The sequence below is a fragment of the Coregonus clupeaformis genome, chromosome 16 (genome assembly GCF_020615455.1).
Source record: "Coregonus clupeaformis isolate EN_2021a chromosome 16, ASM2061545v1, whole genome shotgun sequence".
NCBI classification, from domain to species: domain Eukaryota; kingdom Metazoa; phylum Chordata; class Actinopteri; order Salmoniformes; family Salmonidae; genus Coregonus; species Coregonus clupeaformis.
In genome coordinates, this window is record NC_059207.1 from 9451909 (window position 1) to 9467375 (window position 15467).

At 44.8% G+C, this 15467-nt stretch overlaps 1 protein-coding gene across 2 annotated transcripts in view; it reads left to right on the forward strand.

The window, feature by feature from the left end:
• Nucleotides 1-15467, forward strand: part of ddr2l (discoidin domain receptor family, member 2, like) — a 52623-nt gene that overhangs the window by 23717 nt on the left and 13439 nt on the right. Inside the window, exons 2-9 of one of the 2 annotated variants that reach the window (XM_041900183.1) lie at nt 1-62; nt 2799-2901; nt 3484-3712; nt 5882-6029; nt 7976-8081; nt 8364-8550; nt 9380-9626; nt 12951-13040. The exon at nt 1-62 is cut by the window's left edge and continues 43 nt beyond it. In XM_041900183.1, the coding sequence (XP_041756117.1) occupies nt 5-62; nt 2799-2901; nt 3484-3712; nt 5882-6029; nt 7976-8081; nt 8364-8550; nt 9380-9626; nt 12951-13040 (1168 nt within the window). In that variant the 5' untranslated portion in view covers nt 1-4. The remainder of the gene's footprint in view (nt 63-2798; nt 2902-3483; nt 3713-5881; nt 6030-7975; nt 8082-8363; nt 8551-9379; nt 9627-12950; nt 13041-15467) is intronic. The other variant, XM_041900184.1, reaches the window with a different exon arrangement.

Below are 15467 nucleotides of genomic sequence, written 5' to 3' on the forward strand. Positions count from 1 at the left end.
CACCATGCTGTTCTTTCTGCTGCTGGTCTTTCAAGCCAATGCCAATGCCCAGATCGACCCAGGTGAGTCAGCTGCAGCCACTCCCCCGTCCCATTGTTGCCCGTCACCTGGTGGACATGCACATTGCTAACCAATTGGGATCAGTCACCTATTAGTACCTGGATTGGTCCCAGGATTAGTCACCTATTAGTCCCTGGATTGGTCACTGGATTAGTCACCTACAGTGCCTTGCAAAAGTATTCATCCCCCTTGGAATTTTTCCTATTTTGTTGCATTACAACCTGTAATTTAAATGGATTTTTATTTGGATTTCACGTAATGTACATACACCAATTTGGTGAAGTGAAAAAAATTACTTGTTTCAAAAAAATCTAAATCATAAATAACGGAAAAGTGGTGCGTGCATATGTATTCAGCACCATTGCTATGAAGCCCCTAATTAAGATCTGGTGCAACCAATTACCTTCAGAAGTCACATAATTAGTTAAATAAAGTCCACCTGTGTGCAATCTAAGTGTCACATGATCTGTCACATGATCTCAGTATATATACACCTGTTCTGAAAGGCCCCAGAGTCTGCAACACCACTAAGCAAGGGGAACCACCAAGGAGCTCTCCAAACAGGTCAGGGACAAAGTTGTGGAGAAGTACAGATCAGGGTTGGGTTATAAAAAAATATCAGAAACTTTGAACATCCCACGGAGCACCATTAAATCCAATGTAAAAAAAATTGAAAGAATATGGCACCACAACAAACCTGCCAAGAGAGGGTCGCCCACCAAAACTCACGGACCAGGCAAGGAGGGCATTAATCAGAGAGGCAACCAAGAGACCAAAGATAACCCTGAAGGAGCTGCAAAGCTCCACAGCAGAGATTGGAGTATCTGTCCATAGGACCACTTTAAGCTGTACACTCTATAAAGCTGGGATTTACGGAAGAGTGGCCAGATAAAAGCCATGTAAGAGACTCCCCAAACATATGAAAGAAGGAACTCTGGTCAGATGAGACTAAAATTGAGCTTTTTGGCCATCAAGGAAAATGTCTGGTGCAAACCCAACACCTCTCATCACCCCGAGAACACCATCCCCACAGTAAAGCATGGTGGTGGCAGCATCATGCTGTGGGGATGTTTTTCATCGGCAGGGACTGGGAAACTGGTCAGAATTGAAGGAATGATGGATGGCGCTAAATACAGGGAAATTCTTGAGGGAAACCTGTTTCAGTCTTCCAGAGATTTGAGACTGGGACGGCGGTTCACCTTCCAGCAGGCCAATGACCCTTTTTTAAATTTATTTTTATTTAACTTTTATTTAACTAGGCAAGTCAGTTAAGAACAAATTAGTTACAAATTATTTACAATGACGGCCTACACCGGCCAAACCCGGACGACGCTGGGCCAATTGTGCGCCGCCCTATGGGACTCCCAATCATGGCCGGTTGTGATACAGCCTGGAATCAAACCAGGGGGTCTGTAGTGACACCTCAAGCACTGAGATGCAGTGCCTTAGACCGCTGCGCCACTCGGGAGCATACTGCTAAAGCAACACTTGAGTGGTTTAAGGGGTAACATTTAAATGTCTTGGAATGGCCTAGTCAAAGCCCAGACCTTAATCCAATTATGAATCTGTGGTATGACTTAAAGATTGCTGTACACCAGCGGAACCCATCAAACTTGAAGGAGCTGGAGCAGTTTTGCCTTGAATAATGGGCAGAAATCCCAGTAGCTAGATGTGCCAAGCTTATAGAGACATACCCCAAGAGACTTGCAGCTGTAATTGCTGCAAAAGGTGGCTCTACAAAGTATTGACTTTGGAGGGGGGGTGAATAGTTATGCACGCTCAAGTTCTTTTTTTGGTCTTATTTCATGTTTGTTTCACAAAAATATATATTTTGCATCTTCAAAGTGGTAGGCATGTTGTGTAAATCAAATGATACAAACCCCCCCAAAATATATTTTAATTCCAGGTTGTAAGGCAACAAAATAGGAAAAATTACAAGGGGGGTGAATACTTTCGCAAGCCACTGTATTAGTCCCTGGATTAGTCACATAGTAGTTCCTGGATTAGTCCCTGGATTAATCCCTGCGTTGGTCCCAATTATCTCTCCTTCCTCCCAAAATGTACACTTGTTCACTTCCCTTCACTGATTTGAAAGGAAGTGACTGGTGGAAAAAATATGGTGGAAATTCCCACTAGCACATGCCACCAATTATCAAATGCTTTTAGATTTGTGGTCAGTATTGAACAAGTGGACACTTCAGGAGAAAGGAGATATTATTTGGGACGCACCCCATATTTAAGTCTCCCCTCTTTAAAACCCAACTGTAATTTCCCTCCATTGGATTCGGAGGGCTTCTTTTTGCTAGCCCAACTGACCTACCTACGTCAATACCTCAAATTCTCTGGCACTCATCCGTACATATACACACATACACTGACCGTTCAGTCCCTGCAGGCTTCATGTAGATGCTGTATTTCACAGGTTCATTTTAAAAAGTACCAAGGCAGTGTAGGGTGAAGTTGCCCCTTGACACTGATCTTGGGTCATTTTAGCATTTTCCCCACTAATGGTTAAGGTTATGATTGAGGGGGAGAAGTTGATCCTATATTTACATTTTTTGTAATTTAGCAGACGCTCTTCTCCAGAGCAACTTCCAGTTAGTGCATTCACCTTAAGATAGCCAGCGTAGATGAGACCACTGCATATCAGCCATAGTAAGTACATTTGTCCTCAACGCCAGAGACAATATGACCAGTAATGACCTCACGTCCACTTTCTGCTGACTCCTCTATGGCAGCACACTGCCGCTACCCTCTTGGCATGGAGGATGGCAGAATCAAAGACCATGACATCACCGCCTCCAGCCAATGGTACGAGACCACCGGGCCACAATATGCCAGGTAAGTGTTCATTGATTACAGCACAGCACAATGCCAGTGTATGAAGTGTGACATTAATCTTTCGTTGCATTCTTGGACTGTGGTAAAAAAATACACAAATCCCTTTCTTCCTGCATTCCATTCATTTGCTTCCTTTATCTTCCTCTCTGTGCCCCACTCTCTCCTCTTCATATTTATTGATTTAGTGGTATCCCAATTTGTTGCAACTTATTGATGATGAACTTTCCATACATTTAGTCATCATTTAGTCATCTTTCCATACATTTAGTCATCATTTAGTCATCTTTCCATACATTTAGTCATCATTTAGTCATCTTTCCATACATTTAGTCATCTTTCCATACATTTATTCATCATTTAGGCATCATTTAGGCATTATTTAGTAATCTTCTATATTTGTCTCTGTTTTATATATTGGTAAAAAAATAATAATCACATTTTATGTACGTTCATGCATTTTTTAGTATTATTTTTTTAACCTTTATTTAACTAGGCAAGTCAGTTAAGAACAAATTCTTATTTACAATGACGACCTAATATGTACCAAGATGTTCAAATCAACCTAAACCTATCTGGGTGCAGGTTGAACCGGGAGGAGGGTGACGGGGCGTGGTGCCCAGCGGGGCTCCTGCAGCCCTCTGACACCCAATACCTGCAGGTCGACCTGGGCCAGCTCACCTTCCTGACAGTGGTGGGCACCCAAGGCCGCTACGCCCGGAACTCGGGTAAAGAATTTGCCCGCATGTACCGCCTGAACTACAGCCACGATGGCCAGCTCTGGAGGTCCTGGAGGAATCGCCTTGGCAACAAGGTGAGGGAGTGAGGGAAGTAAGGAGTGCAGGAAAGGGAAGTGGCATAAAGAATGAGGGGAAGGGAGGGGAAAAGTAGTGTGTTATGTCCTTTCCATATGTTTATAACTATTATGAGCCATTTGAGGGGAAATATTTTTTTGTTGTTGCTGAAATGACCAGAGCACAAACATTCTGAATTTGGCTGACAAATATATAGAGTATGTTTAGTTGTGGTCAAATACAGTTGTAGATGGACAAACAACAGAGGAAAGGATTTTGTCCAGGCTAGGCCAAATAAATATTCTGTAGGCTTTGGAATGATTGTAAAACCAGAATGCATTGCATTACAGTGTTGTGTTCCACGAGACAAAGTGTAAATAGGGATTATTATGGGTGTAATTTATTATAGAATATATGCTATTTAGCTATTTAGCCAATACAGTGGGGAGAACAAGTATTAGATACACTGCCGATTTTGCAGGTTTTCCTACTTACAAAGCATGTAGAGGTCTGTAATTTTTATCATAGATACACTTCAACTGTGAGAGACGGAATCTAAAACAAAAATCCAGAAAATCTCATTGTATGATTTTTAAGTAATTCATTTGCATTTTATTGCATGAGATAAGTATTTGATCACCTACCAACCAGTAAGAATTCCGGCTCTCACAGACCTGTTAGTTTTTCTTTAAGAAGCCCTGCTGTTCTCCACTCATTACCTGTATTAACTGCACCTGTTTGAACTCATTACCTGTATAAAAGACACCTGTCCACACACTCAATCAAACAGACTCCAACCTCTCCACAATGGCCCAGACCAGAGAGCTGTGTAAGGACATCAGGGATACAATTGTAGACCTGCACAAGGCTGGGATGGGCTACAGGACAATAGGCAAGCAGCTTGGTGAGAAGGCAACAACTGTTGGCGCAATTATTAGAAAATGGAAAAAGTTCAAGATGACGGTCAATCACCCTCGGTCTGGGGCTCCATGCAAGATCTCACCTCGTGGGGCATCAATGATCATGAGGAAGGTGAGGGATCAGCCCAGAACTACATGGCAGGACCTGGTCAATGACCTGAAGAGAGCTGGGACCACAGTCTCAAAGAAAACCATTAGTAACACACTACGCCGTCATGGATTAAAATCCTGCAGCGCACGCAAGGTCCCCCTGCTCAAGCCAGCGCATGTCCAGGCCCGTCTGAAGTTTGCCAATGACCATCTGGATGATCCAGAGGAGGAATGGGCGAAGGTCATGTGGTCTGATGAGACAAAAATAGAGCTTTTTGGTCTAAACTCCACTCGCCGTGTTTGGAGGAAGAAGAAGGATGAGTACAACCCTAAGAACACCATCCCAACCGTGAAGCATGGAGGTGGAAACATCATTCTTTGGGGATGCTTTTCTGCAAAGGGGACAGGACGACTGCACCGTATTGAGGGGAGGATGGATGGGGCCATGTATCGCGAGATCTTGGCCAACAACCTCCTTCCCTCAGTAAGAGAATTGAAGATGGGTCATGGCTGGGTCTTCCAGCATGACAACGACCCGAAACACACAGCCAGGGCAACTAAGGAGTGGCTCCGTAAGAAGCATCTCAAGGTCCTGGAGTGGCCTAGCCAGTCTCCAGACCTGAACCCAATTGAACATCTTTGGAGGGAGCTGAAAGTCCGTATTGCCCAGCGACAGCCCCGAAACCTGAAGGATCTGGAGAAGGTATGGAGTGGGCCAAAATCCCTGCTGCAGTGTGTGCAAACCTGATCTACAGGAAACGTATGATCTCTGTAATTGCAAACAAAGGTTTCTGTACCAAATATTAAGTTCTGCTTTTCTGATGTATCAAATACTTATGTCATGCAATAAAATGCAAATTAATTACTTAAAAATCATATAATGTGATTTTCTGGATTTTTGTTTTAGATTCCGTCTCTCACAGTTGAAGTGTACATATGATAAACATTACAGACCTCTACATGCTTTGTAAGTAGAAAAACCTGCAAAATCGGCAGTGTATCAAATACCTGTTCTCCCCACTGTATATGCTTTCATCCAAAGTGACAGGAGTACATGCATATATTCTCATATTGGTGACCTCACCAGGAATCGAACCCACAACCTTGACAGCACCAAGCTCCACCCACTGAGTCACACAGGACCGCTCTGTAATTGAACTAGTTCTAATCTCTTGTCAGACAATGGAGGCGAACGACAACGCCTATGCCTCTGTGATCAAAGACCTGCACCCTCCCATCATCAGCCGCTACCTCCGTCTCATCCCTGTCACCAAGATGCCCACCACTGTGTGTATGAGACTGGAGCTGTATGGGTGCCCCTGGCATGGTGAGAGCTCCACACACACACACATGCATGCGCACACACGTACACCATTGGAGGTATAGTCATGTGTGTGTGGTCACCCAGATCAGTGGAGGCTCCTCAGAGGAGGAAGGGGAGGACCATCCTCAGTGAATTTCATAAAAAAATATTTTTTTAAATATTTTAAAAAGTTATCCTTTTTAGATCAAAACTATACTAAATATAATCACGTCACCAAATAATTGATTAAAACACACTATTTTGCAAAGAAGGTCTACAGTAGCCTCCACAGCACTCTGTAGGGTAGGACCATGGTGTAGCCAGAGGACAGCTAGCTTCCGTCCTCCTCTGGGTACATTGACTTCAATACAAAAACCCAGGAGGCTCATGGTTCTCACCCCCTTCCATAGACTTACACAGTAATTATGACAACTTCCAGAGGACGTCCTCCAACCTATCAGAGCTCTTGCAGCATGAACTGATATGTTGTCCACACAATCAAAGGATCAGAGAATGAATCTAGCACTGAAAGCATAAGCTACAGCTAGCTAGCACTGCAGTGCATAACATGTGGTGAGTAGTTGACTCAAAGAGAGAGAAAGACAATAGCTGAACAGTTTTGAATAAATTAATTTCTTCCAAAATGGAAAGGAAGAGAGAAATAGAGAGAGAGATTTTGTCATTTCTTTTCACTTTCAGTTTCACTTACCTAGCAAATGCAGCTAGCTAGTTTAGCCTACTCAAACACCCTGCTCAAACAGAGGGATGCTATGTTAGCTAGCTGGCTATGACTATCTAACACAACACTGGAACTCTTCCAAATCAAGGTAATCTTCTGGTTTTACTAATTTATTGCCACCGGGGCCCGCTGGTGTAACTGCTTACTAACTGTACACTGTAACGTTACTGCATGATTGTAGCGGGTTTACTAACGCATTAGTTCTATTAGCTATGCTGACTATGACGTTACTTTAGCTAATATGGTGACAACGATGTAGGTAGCGGTTTGGCTTGGAAAGGTTTTTTCGCCTGGTCACATACAGCTGATGTGTTGTGCGTTGAAGTCCACAAGCGAAGGGAAGAGGTGAGAGGAGGAGAGCTCATGCGAGAAGGAATACAACGTGGATGCTGTGAAAGTGAACTGTGTTTACGCGTGATCAGGGGTGTATTCATTCCGCTGATTCTGTTGAAAAATGTTTCTTAAACAGAAGCAAGTGGAACAAAACAGGGATAAACATACCTGAATTTGTTCAATAGAAACTCTCGACTAATGATTACACCCTATATCAGCTAGATGCAGGCAAGAGTGTGCAAGAAGGTATTGAATGTATCACTGTCTGTACATGTGTCACTGTCTGTCACCTCTAATTTGTCTCTCGACCTGTGTGCACCTACATTGTAAACTTTCTTTCATAGGCTCAAACGCCCTCCCTCATCTTAAACGGCACTGACCGCCACACGATGTACACACATCAGAGGAGGCTGGTGGGAGGAGCTATAGGAGGACAGGCTCATTGTAATGGCTGGAATGGCATTAATGGAACGGAGTCCAACATGTAATTTCCAAATGTTTGATGTGTTTGATACTGTTCCATTAATTCCATTCCAGCCATTACAATGAGCCTGTCCTCCTATAGCTCCTCCCACCAGCCTCCTCTGACACACACACACACACGACATGTTGTGAGAAATTGTGAGAGATGTTGTGTAGCATAATGCATTCTGTGGTTGTCTCTCTGTTCAAGTAAAATGAAGGGATATGTTTGTGTTGTTGGGACACGATAAAGCTAGGTGGAATTGGGTCTGTGACCACACCACAGGGGGATTAGGGTTTGCTGAGACAGCATCAAGCTGTGTGTGTGTGTGTGCGTGTGAAACTGTCCGATCGGTTAAAATGATGACTCAAAACAGAGTCTCTGTCTCGACTCCTCCGACTCTCTACCCCTATCCTCCTCTCCTGCGTACTATAGACGGCCTGACGTCATACAGCTCCCCTGAAGGTCAGCTGATGATGCCTCCTGGGTATCCCATTGCCAGCCTCAACGACTCCACATACGACGGCGCCCACGAACGAAGGTAGGCCTGATGCCTGCCTGCCTGCACACACACACACACACACACACACACACACACACACACAATGAACCAGTCCCACTGTAGGCAACATCAGATATCAGAGACTTACATTTCCAGATGGAACAACAACCCAACACATACTCAATAGAATTCGACCTGAAATGCACTACAACTCTATCCTTTACCCTGTTTTGGTTTTGTTTCCCCTCAATATGTAAAGCGCTTTGAGCACTGGAAAAACACTATATGAATTAAATCAATTACTGTGCCTTCCTTCTCAAGGAAACTGTCTGGGGGGTTGGGTCAGCTGACGGACGGTGTGATTGGTCAGGATGACTTCCTGAGGACGCGGCAGTACCACGTGTGGCCTGGATACGACTATGTGGGCTGGAGGAACGGGAGTCTGGGCTCTGGCTATGTGGAGATGGAGTTTGTCTTTGACAAACAAAGGAACTTCACCTCCATGAAGGTACTAAAGAGCAGTGGGGGGGCAATGAAAGAGATGGAATGGGACAGAAGGGGTTAAGGACAGCGAAGGAATGGGACAGAGAAGGTTAAGGACAGAGAAGACATGGGACAGACGAGGTTAAGGACAGAGAAGACATGGGACAGACGATGTTAAGGACAGAGAAGGCATGGGACAGACAAGGTTAAGGACAGAGAAGGCATGGGACAGACAAGGTTAAGGACAGAGAAGGCATGGGACAGACGAGGTTAAGGACAGAGAAGGCATGGGACAGACGATGTTAAGGACAGAGAAGGCATGGGACAGACGATGTTAAGGACAGAGAAGGCATGGGACAGACAAGGTTAAGGACAGAGAAGGCATGGGACAGACAATGTTAAGGACAGAGAAGGCATGGGACAGACGATGTTAAGGACAGAGAAGGCATGGGACAGACGATGTTAAGGACAGAGAAGCGAGACAAGAGAGTAGGGGAAAGATAGAGGAAGGACAAAGGAGATGAAAATAATTGGATTTCATGTTCATATGATGTGGTGTTCCGGTCTGTGTAACCTACTGGCCTGCAACATTAAACGGGTAACTTTTGCCAAGTGTGACGATCGCATTCATTTCAGCTTGGCGTAACCGTGCCGACTCAGCGAGAGGTTTGTGCTGCTCAGCATAAATTATATTTTGGTTTCATTTTTAACATTTCGATGTGCAGCTCACGCCCGTGAACAATAGGATGAAGAGGCTCACGTTTTTCTCATGCTGGTCAAAAGTCACACTGCTAAACTAAAACCTACTGACTTCCTAGTGTAGCTTGTCTGTAACTCTGGTCCTCCCTGAACAGGTTCACAGTAACAATATGTTCTACCGCGGGGTGAAGATCTTCTCCTCCGTGTCGTGCTCTTTCAAGCCCCGCCTCATCGCTAACTGGGAGGTGGAGCCGGTGGAGTTCCACACGGTGCTGGACGACCGCAACCCCAGCGCTCGCTACGTGACCGTGCCTCTGGGACGCCGTAATGCCAAGGCCCTGCGCTGCCGTTTCCACTTCGCTGATGTGTGGATGATGTTCAGCGAGATCTCCTTCCAGTCAGGTAGGAGGGGAAGCAAATAAATATCTCACATGGAACGGATCTACCGCTTAGTTACGGTTGACTTCCTTCCTTACTTCTCTTCATCCCCTGTGGGACGTTAGGATACAATGATTTCCTTCCAGCGCTCTCTGGCCTTGTACACATGTTGAGCCCCGCCAGGCACGTTTCACTGGCAAACACTTAAAGACCTGTGCAATATGTAGAAACCGCCACGCCATTTCCTGGTTTAAAAAAATATTCGATGTTTGCCTGATTTTAGTTTGTGACACGACAAGCACAAGCAATGTGCAGAGAATCATTGTACCATCTAAACCCCTGTGAAATATCAATGTACCATCTAAACCCCTGTGAAATATCAATGTACCATCTAAACCCCTGTGAAATATCAATGTACCATCTAAACCCCTGTGAAATATCAATGTACCATCTAAACCCCTGTGAAATATCAACGTACCATCTGAACTCCTGTGAAATATCAATTTACCATCTAAACCCCTGTGAAATATCAATGTACCATCTAAACCCCTGTGAAATATCAATGGACCATCTAAACCCCTGTGAAATATCAATGGACCATCTAAACCCCTGTGAAATATCAATGTACCATCTAAACCCCTGTGAAATATCAACGTACCATCTAAACTCCTGTGAAATATCAATTTACCATCTAAACCCCTGTGAAATATCAATGTACCATCTAAACCCCTGTGAAATATATATACTCTAATGTTCAGTGTCATATGTGAATACAGGTAACCACTTGAAGAGTTTTGTTCCAAAACGCTAACGTTATATATCCATTTTCTGAAATGTTTGTAAATTTGCTTTTATTGTTCAAAGAACTTATGAGAGAGATTGGTGTGTTGTTTCACTATATAATCATGACATGGGGTTGTTCAATGACAGACATGTACTGTATTTGTTTAAAATCTATCACTTTATGGTTTCATTTCAGATAATCATGTTTTTTGCAAATGCAATATCTGCCTCACTCTTGGATAAATAAGTGAACTGCTAGGTTAACTACATTTGTTATAAAGAAATGTACAAATGATACATTTGTGACATCGATATTTAAATGTTTTAAATAAATAATTAAATCCAGTAATATGAGATATTTGTCATTTAGCAGATGCTCTTATCCAGAGTGACTTACAGTTAGTGCATTAATCTTAAGAGACAACCACATATCACACTCAAATATACAGGATACGAAGATTCCAATTCAGCTACAAATTTTATATACACTACAAGTCAAAGGTTTGGACACACCTACTCATTCATGGGATTTTCTTAATTTTTACTATTTTCTACATTGTAGAATAATAGTGAAGACATCAAAACTATGAAAAAAAATATATGGAATCATGTGGGGCGGCAGGTAGCTTAGTGGTTAAGAGCGTTGTGCCAGTAACCGAAAGGTCGCTGGTTCTAATCCCCGAACCGACTAGGTGAAAAATCTGTCGATGTGCCCTTGAGCAAGGCACTTAACCCTAATTGCTCCTGTAAGTCGCTCTGGATAAGAGCGTCTGCTAAATGACTAATTATTTATTATTATTTATGTAGTAACCAAAAAAGTGTTAAAAAAAATCAAAATAGATTTTATATTTGAGATTCTTCAAAGTAGCCACCCTTTGCCTTGATGACAGCTTTGCACACTCTTGGCATTCTCTCAACCAGCTTCATGAGGTAGTCACCTGGAATGCATTTAAATTAACAGGTGTGCCTTCTTAAAAGTTAATTTGTGGAATTTCTTCCTTCTTAATGCGTTTGAGCCAATCAGTTGTGTTGTGACAAGGTAGGGGGGGTATACAGAAGATAGCCCTATTTGGTAAAAGACCAAGTCCATATTATGGCAAGAACAGCTCAAATAAGCAAAGAGAAACGACAGTCCATCATTACTTTAAGACATGAAGGTCAGTCAATACGGAACATTTCAAGAACTTTGAAAGTTTCTTCAAGTGCAGTCGCAAAAACCATCAAGCGCTATGATGAAACTGGCTCTCATGAGGACCACCACAGGAATGGAAGTCCCAGAGTCACCTCTGCTGCAGATGTTACGTTCATTAGAGTTACCAGCCTCAGAAATTGCAGCCCAAATAAATGCTTCACAGAGTTCAAGTCACAGACACATCTCAACATCAATGTTCAGAGGGGACTGTGTGAATCAGGCCTTCATGGTCGAATTGCTGCAAAGAAACAACTACTAAAGGACACCAATAAGAAGAACAGACTTGCTTGGGCCAAGAAACATGAGCAATGGACATTAGACAGGTGGAAATGTGTCCTTTGGTCTGGAGTACAAATTGGAGATTTTTGGTTCCAACTTTGTGAGACGCGGTGTGGGTGAACGGATGATCTCCGCATGTATAGTTCCCACCGTAAAGCATGGAGGAGAAGGTGTTATGGTGTTGGGGTGCTTTGCTGGTGACACTGTCTGTGATTTATTTAAAATTCAAGGCACACTTAACCAGCATGGTTACCACAGCATTCTGCAGCGATACGCCATCCCACCTGGTTTGGGCTTAGTGGGACTATCATTTGTTTTTCAACAGGACAATGAACCAACACACCTCCAGGCTGTGTAAGGGCTATTTTACCAAGAAGGAGAGTGATGGAGTGCTGCATCAGATGACCTGGCCTCCACAATCCCCCGACCTCAACCCAATTGAGATGGTTTGGGATGAGTTGGACCGCAGAGTAAAGGAAAAGCAGCCAACAAGTGCTCAGCATATGTGGGAACTCCTTCAAGACCGCTGGAAAAGCATTCCAGGTGAAGCTGGTTGAGAGAATACCAAGAGTGTGCAAAGCTGTCATCAAGGCAAAGGGTGGCTATTTGAAGAATCTCAAATATAAAATGTATTTTGATTTATTTAACTATTTCTTTGGTTACTACATGATTCCATATGTGTTATTTCATAGTTTTGATGTCTTCACTATTATTCTACAATGTAAAAAAAATAGTAAAAATAAAGAAAAACCCTTGAATGAGTAAGTGTGTCCAAACTTTTGACTGTACATAAAGCTTTTCACAAAGCAAACTTTCATTACCAGAATGATAATATTTACACCTATTTCCAACACATGCGCACAAACACACAGACACAAATCATTTTTAAAACCAGCAGGGTATAGCATTTTGCTGAAAAAAATAACATTTTCATACACATACAATCTATGAATAAAATATCTGAGAACAGTAATATTTTACACATACATGAAGGTACCCATACGAAATCATTTCTGATGAAAAAACACAAATCTGAAACATTTATGGAAATAGCGTTTTGGAAATAAACTTAATTTGTTTGTTTTGTCCCACAGCAGACACTGTGATTCCTACTCAGATAACACCTGTGGTGACATCTCCCTGGCCCAAGGAGGAGAGCTCCCTGCCCACCACCCACAAGACTGGTAACCTTTCAACTCTCAGCTTCCCCTCTTCCAATCCTTACCATAACCATTAATGGGGAACATTTAAAACTGAGCGAAAAAAACTGATCGAAAAAAAAAGGGTTCTGTGACGTCACGAGAGGCTACACAGCTTTCAGCGGGATTGCTCAAGTAGTGCAAGGAGACCAGGTTCAACCAAAACAAGGATTTTATTAAAGGTCTTGGGAAACTAACGAAAGTATAACACAATACTGTTCTCTGGGGGCTCTTAAGGGTTAACAGTTCAGGGATGTCTCTTCCACATCCAAAATCATAACTCTCCCTCGCTCAAATAACTTTTCCCCAGTCTTACTGTCTTCCACGTTGCAGCTAGTGGCCAACCCAGCAAAACGTCCTTCCAAATGTCCCACACGTATTTCCACAGGTGCATATATCCAAAGGTGAGTATTTCCCAAAGGTAAGTATCTCCAAATCCTTATATTCCTCATGGAAGTGGACGTGCAGCACTCTTGTCCTCCAGAGAGCCCAGCCTGGAGACCGTGTCTCTTCCCTTCAACAAAAACCTTCAGCTCATCAGCTCCTCATCTGTTTCAGCTGCGTGGGAAGATTGGCCATAGAGGGTTGGAGTTCCCGACCATACCAGCAGATGGAGCCATAGCTGTCTGGGTTTGCAGCCATCTCAGGGGGATGTAACGTCCCTCCAGGACACAGCCTCTCGTGACATCACACATCCCCCTCCTCGGGACCGACGTCCTCGTCGGGGTAAAGGCAGCGAAGAAGGCATCACGCCGGGAGAGGGCGTCCGCATTGCCGTGGTGCTTGCCAGCCTGCTCTCTCTTCAACTCCTCCACCTCTAGGACCAGGGACTCAGCCTCCTGTTGTCTCTCCTTGAGTTTCTTACTGAACGCATCAGCCTTGGTTTTAGCAGAGTTTAGCTTCTGTTGAGCAGCTTTCAGTTCCTTCTCTCTCTCTGCCTCCGCATTCTTCATCTTGTTCTCCAACACCTTGTACTTCTCCTCTGCCTTCTTCTGGACCTCCTTACTACTGCGCAGGGTCTCCTCACACTCCTCGATGGTCCTGCGCAGCCTCTCCAGCTCCTCCTGTTGCTTATGGAAGGAGCTCTGTTGGAGTTTAGCCTGGAGGATATCTAACTCTTCTGTCTTCATGTCTAACTGTTGCTTTAACAAACGATACCTCTCAGCGGTCCCCTTCAGACCAGACAGTTCTTTGTCCAGATTCTGTAGCTCCGTCTCTGTGTCGGTCTGGGCACCTGCCATCCCTATCAGAGCCCGGGCGGGAGTGAGTAACTCGGAGGATTGCACCGGAGCCTTCCCAGGATGAGTCTTGCCTCTCCGTTTCCGAGGTACTCGGGTTATCCTCTCCTGAGACTCTCTCCAGAGTGGGTAAAAGGCTGGGCAGTCTCGTCCAATTAGGACAGGAACGGGAGGGAATCAACCACCCCCGCCGCCGTGTGTATGGTTCCCCGTGTGCTGGTCATTGTAAGTTCAGTAATGGGGTATTCTCTGGTGTCCCCATGGACACAGGAAACTGGGAGGACTTTCCCCGGGGGTCAGACACGTTGGGCCCACCAAATCCTTACGCACCAGGGTGGCCCGGCTACCAGAATCCAGTAAGGCCTCCACATCATGGTGATTCACAGTTACCGGGCAGGTGGGGGGTCGATCGGGGCCGCCATCTACGACTCCCAAGAGCGAGGCAAAACGGTGTGTGGGTGCTGAGCTGGAGGACTCCGCAGTGGGCATAGGTTCCTCGGCTGGTTTCCCACACTGCCAGGAGATATGTCCCATCTCCCCACACCGGTAACACTGTCGAGTTTCCCCCCTCCTGGTGTACTCTTCTTGGACCCGCCTGGTTTCTGGCTCCCCCTGGAGCCGGGATAAGTCCTGACGTGGCTGGGTTCGAGACCTTGGGGTCCTTTGGACGGGTTCTTCCCATTTGTGGTGGGGCCGCACTCCTGGGGTCTTTTCGGGAAGCATTCAGCATCTCCGCTGTGGCCTGGTACTTTTCCACAGCTTCCACGGTCAGATCAGCCGTGGTCAAGGCCTGTTGACTGATGAACCGTTTTGCCTCATAAGGCAGGGGCGCGTAGGTAACGATCCACCACAACGGCCTCCACCACCGCCGCTGCTGTATTCCTCTGCGGATCCAGCCATTTCCTTGCGATTCGGACAAGTTCATGCATCTGCGCCCGAGGAGGTTGGTCTGGTTGGAAGGTCCAACTGTGAAAGCGCTGGGCCATACCAAACTTTGTGAGTCCATATCTGCTGAGGATCTCAGACTTCAGGGCATCATAGTCAGTAACCTGGTCAGGGCCCAGGTCCCGGACAGCATTCAGCGATTCCCCGGTTAGAAAGGGGGCTAACAGACCAACCCACTGTTGCTTGGGCCAGGCTTCCCTAGTGGCCGTGGCCTCAAATGCATGCAGGT